Source organism: Octopus bimaculoides, chromosome 5 (assembly GCF_001194135.2).
Source record: "Octopus bimaculoides isolate UCB-OBI-ISO-001 chromosome 5, ASM119413v2, whole genome shotgun sequence".
NCBI classification, from domain to species: domain Eukaryota; kingdom Metazoa; phylum Mollusca; class Cephalopoda; order Octopoda; family Octopodidae; genus Octopus; species Octopus bimaculoides.
In genome coordinates this window covers 41150624-41155623 of record NC_068985.1, presented here as the reverse complement: position 1 = coordinate 41155623, position 5000 = coordinate 41150624, and the positions used below count along the sequence as shown (strand labels likewise).

At 36.2% G+C, this 5000-nt stretch overlaps 1 protein-coding gene across 1 annotated transcript in view; it reads left to right on the top strand.

Moving 5' to 3' along the window:
- LOC106869140 (extracellular serine/threonine protein CG31145) overlaps positions 1-726 on the top strand; it is a 187408-nt gene extending 186682 nt beyond the window's left edge. The window contains exon 9 of the mRNA XM_014914716.2: positions 381-726. Coding sequence (XP_014770202.2) covers positions 381-666 — 286 coding nt within the window. The 3' untranslated portion in view covers positions 667-726. The remainder of the gene's footprint in view (positions 1-380) is intronic.
- Positions 727-5000: the final 4274 nt, after the last annotated feature.

The window sequence follows — 5000 nt, the reverse complement described above, 5'->3', positions numbered from 1 at the left end:
CCTCTAATTAAAGTCAAAACCGATCATGTTAACCCCCTTTTCTGTCCGTGAAGATATTAATAAAAGGTATTATCTTTATGTGATAAAATGTACATTAAAATTTTTTTTTAAAAACGCCTAATGGTGCGTTAAATATAATATATAACATGACTTATAATATGATTAAAGTACACAAATTTAACGAAAGGTATGAACTTGTTTTTGACAAGTAATCTCCTTTATATTAGGTTTAATTTGAGATAGACAAACTCACATCTCATTAGCACAAAGAAGCCTTCCCCTTTTTTGGTTTTTGATATTTTCAGAACTGAAAATCCTTGTTCACAGCAATATATTAATTCTTACTGACGTTTGGTGTTTTTTGTTTTCTCTCACCACAGGTTTGGAAGAAGCAACTACGACGAGTTCACCATTTTAGCCCCTGTCTTCCAATGTTGTCTGATACGCTATTCGACCATCATGAAGCTGTTTCGCTTTCACCGGGGACCAGTGCCGCTCAGCCAGATGATGCAACAGTCTCTTGCCTCCGACAGTCTATTTCCGATACTCACCAAAGCTCATTTAAATGCGCTGGACAGAAGAGTCGCGATTATTTTACGGACAGTTTATGAATGTGTTATACGCGGAAATGCTGTAGCGGATGTAATTGTCGATGATGGATTTTAACAGTTTGATGGAATCAGAACAGTTCAGAACTTGATTGGAATAAATCGTATCAAATCAGAATTCAAATTATGTGGATTCAGAAAGCAACGGAGCGCAGCGGTAGCTACGGCTCGGATTCATTGTATATTATATATACGACGGACAATGTGGCAGCACGAGGTCTTGCCTGTTTAAGCGTACGTGTGAGTGTGTGTGTGTGTATATGAGTAAATGTGTTTTAGGGTGTGTATATTTCGGACATGCATTTGAGCATTACTTCACTACGTATCCCTATATGTATATGCATGCATGTATATATATATATATATATATATATATATATATATATATATATATATATATACATGCATGCATATACATACATATATATATGTATGTATATATATACATATAAGCTTATATATGAATGTATGTATTTGTATATATGTATATAAATATGTGTATGTAGTTTATGTGTATATATATGTATGTATGTATTTATGTGTATGTGTATATGTATGCCTTTACATGTATGAGTACATAGTTTTTCTAAGTCTTGTAACTGAAGATTTCCTGTAAACATAATATATACATAAAAAGTCCTCACATATATATAAATACATACATTCATATACAGGGAGGGTGAAAAGTAAGCAGGCATTAAAAATTGGTAATAAAATCCATATTCCTTCAACAAATTTACTAAAACAAGTGATACATATTCTTTATTACATGGGAATACGAAAGTAAATCTTCATATTTCAACGTAAGCACTGGTGGCGTCAACTAGTTTCCTCAAGTAGTCAGGGATGGAATGAACAACCTTCTGAAGGACGTCGTCTGGAATATCATTGAGAACATTCTGGATCCATGTCTCCAAGTCCTCCAGTGTGCACGTTTTTGTCATGTACCCCTCCTCTTTTGTGTAACCCCACAGGTAAAAATCACCTGGAGTGAGATCTGGATTTCTTGGAGTTCTGGACTTCTGCAGTCACAGTCTTCAGGTTTTAGCTCCTGCACGTAATGTGGTTTCTACGGACGAAAATTCAATTCTTTATGCAATACCGTGCTTGACGTGTTGATTTTTGCGGGCTGCAATTAAACATTTCCTGCACTGTTGCCACTTTCTCCAATGATCAGGATGTGGTTGGACGGCCACTTGTTGCATCGTTCAGAGCCCGTGGTCATCAGCTTTGCATGACAACTTTTTATTGTCTCCGGACGTAGTGTTGCATGCTTACCTTTCCATGCACTCTACCATTTCTGAACCAAAACAATGGAATTCCACACTTCATAGCGTGCTGCTATCTTACCTCGCCCCAGAACAGTCAAGCGACTGGTCATCTGGAAAATAAGAAATAAGAAAATAAAAAATCCCCATTAGTTTTGTCTGTTTAAAAAATGTTTTCGTCATGACTTCAGTGATACTAAAAATTCTATAAGCAATTTCTAATGCCTAGTTACTTTCTTCCCACTCTATATATATAAATATTCTTAAACAAGAATATTATTGACAGTGACTTCGAAGTTTCGGCCAGTCAAGCCATCATCGGAGAGCTCGACGATGGCTTAGCTGACCGAAACTTCGAAGTCACTGTCAATGATATTTTTGTTTAAGAATAATAAATTCATACTCTGCAAAAAATATAGAGTAGCCCTTCAGATTAATGTAAAATTGTTTTTGTTATAACTGAACTTAAAAACAAACGTGTGTGTGTGTGTGTGTGTGTAGATATATAGACATGTTGGGGAGGAGGTTATGTATATATTTATACAAATATATGCAAATGTGTGTTTACAAATTTACAATGATGTAGCTTGTGGTAGTATTGGTAGTGGTAGTAGGAAGTATACTGTTGATCAGTGTTGTATATTATTCTCATATTGGGGTGATGGTGGTAGTGATGGTGCTGCTACTCCTGTTGTGGATAGTGCTGGTGGTGGATTGTGGTGGTAGGATTACAGTTTGGGTTCAATGACGAGAACTTCGTTGTTTCATGTGCTATAGACTTCATGCACTACGTAAACAATCGATTATGTAGATGAGGTTCAATGGCGTTCGCTACATCTCTCGTTTCATCTCAATGACGCGACTAAGGCTCTTGCAACGGTAAGCTGGCAGAACCGTAATCGCACCGGACGAAACGCTTAATGGAAATTCTCCTGTCTCTTTACGTTCTGAGTTTAAATGTCGCTGATCTCCGCATCGCTTTTCATTCTTTTTTGGTGGGGGTGGGGGGTCGATAAAATAAGTACCAGTTGAGCACTGGTATCAATGATATCGCTTTCTACTTTCCCTTAAAACCGCCGGCCTTGTGCCAAAATTAGAAAAAAATCTATTCCATTAAGCCTTTTTATGGTTTCAGTTCAAATCGTGCTGGTATTGACTTGGACTTGGGTCGATTAAATACACACTATACCAGCCATGTAGTAGAGTCACTTCAGCTGATTATGCGTCCTTTCTCTGTAAATTTGAGACTTCGTCTCAATGTCAGAAACCGGTTTAGTAGAAAAGCCTAAATGAGGACATAGGCTTTGAAATAAATTTTTCATGAATTACTTTTTCAGCATGGTTTCGAATCAGACTTAGTTCCGTTACTACACCATTTCAATTCTCATGCCATTTACTCTATCAAGATCCCTAGCAAAACAACAAAAAAGAAAGAAAGAGAAAACACTTGGATTTTATACCTTCATAAAACTCATTTTTATACAATGTAGCAGTAGGCAGAATGTGAAGGATTATATCAAAGACCCCCAATATAGTTCTAGTGCTCGCTTGGATCATTGTATGAAGCATTTCCATTCATTTCACAACGGATCGATAAATGATAGACGGGGGATGACCAGTCCAGCTGGGAAACCTGATGGGTTTTTAGTGAATATAATATTGGCAAATACAGAATATTAGTAACCTTTTTTGTCTAATTGTACAGAACGATGTGTAATTAGACTTGAAAGTAGTGTTACCTGAAGGCTTTCCCATAACTTCACACACATATTTGTAGTTTTGTCTGAAAGTTCAGCATGTGTTGAAGTATTGCCATAATTTCCTGATAAATGGAAGCTTTCAGCTCATCCAGTCGTTGTAGTTTATTGACAAACACTATTCCTTTGAGGCAACCCCATAGGAAATAAATAATCACTCACTTAAATACCACGTGATTGAGTAAGCCATGGCATGTCAAGGAGCTGAGAAAGGGTGCCATTAGTAAACATTTCTTTAATATCCCCGATAGATGTTTTTCCTGCATGAACGATTGCTCTGTCTCACTGAAACCATACGTGTCACATCTATTCAAGTCTGGGGAAAATAGGTCTCACAACATAAACACACAGCAATCAGACTTCAATGTTCCCGAATGGCTACCCTTTTCAAAACAAATATGACCCCCAATACACCAGAATTTTCCACACAGTACCTCTCTGTTGTATTTTTATAGCAAAGAAGATGCTCATGAAACGCAAGTTTCGTTTATTTATACAATCAGACCGATGGGAATGTGTTTCTTCGTCCATGAGAAAAAGCCATGTCATTGGTTTGTTTTCTGCAAATATTTTCCGATTTTCCTAATCATATTTCTTTCTTTCTTTTGCACTATGAAATTGTTGTATAGATAATTTATCATAAATCAAAGTGCAATATTCTTCACGCATTATAAGCTGTGATGTCTAGTGCAGCGCTATGTTTAGAGGTAAAACGACAAGGAGTTTCCTTCTAAACTCTCTAATAACCTCAAAATTCTCGATATTTCCGACACTTTGCACACATTACGATGGTTTCTTTTCCAACGTTAAACCAACCATCTGAAATTTTCTAGCAAACACAGTATCGTATTCCGACGGGGCGTGTTTTCATGAAAGTCGTCGTTAAAGTGCAGACGAAAATTTCGCTACATTTGAATAAACAAAGCAACACCTTTAAAAACCATTTCGATCACAAAAGCACGATATCGCACTTTCAACTACTCCATAGATACTAACGTCGTTGTTGTATTCAATGCCCATATGAACGTGGTTTTTCATTCTTGACAACCAAACTACCGCCATTTTTATTTTTTAAATCAACCAGGTTTCCCTGCTGGACTCGGTATATATATATATATATATATATAAATATGTGTGTATGCATGTATGTAATGATTAGTAGAATCGTTAGAGCGTTGGACAAAATGTTTAACCATGTATGTTACGGCTCTTTACAGTCAGAGTTCAAATTTCGCCGAGAAATTTTATCTTTCATCTTTTCCAAGTTGATAAACTAAAGTATCAGTGAAATGCAAGGACTGATATAATCGACTGTTCTCTTGTCCTATATATATATATACATATATATATATATATATATATATATA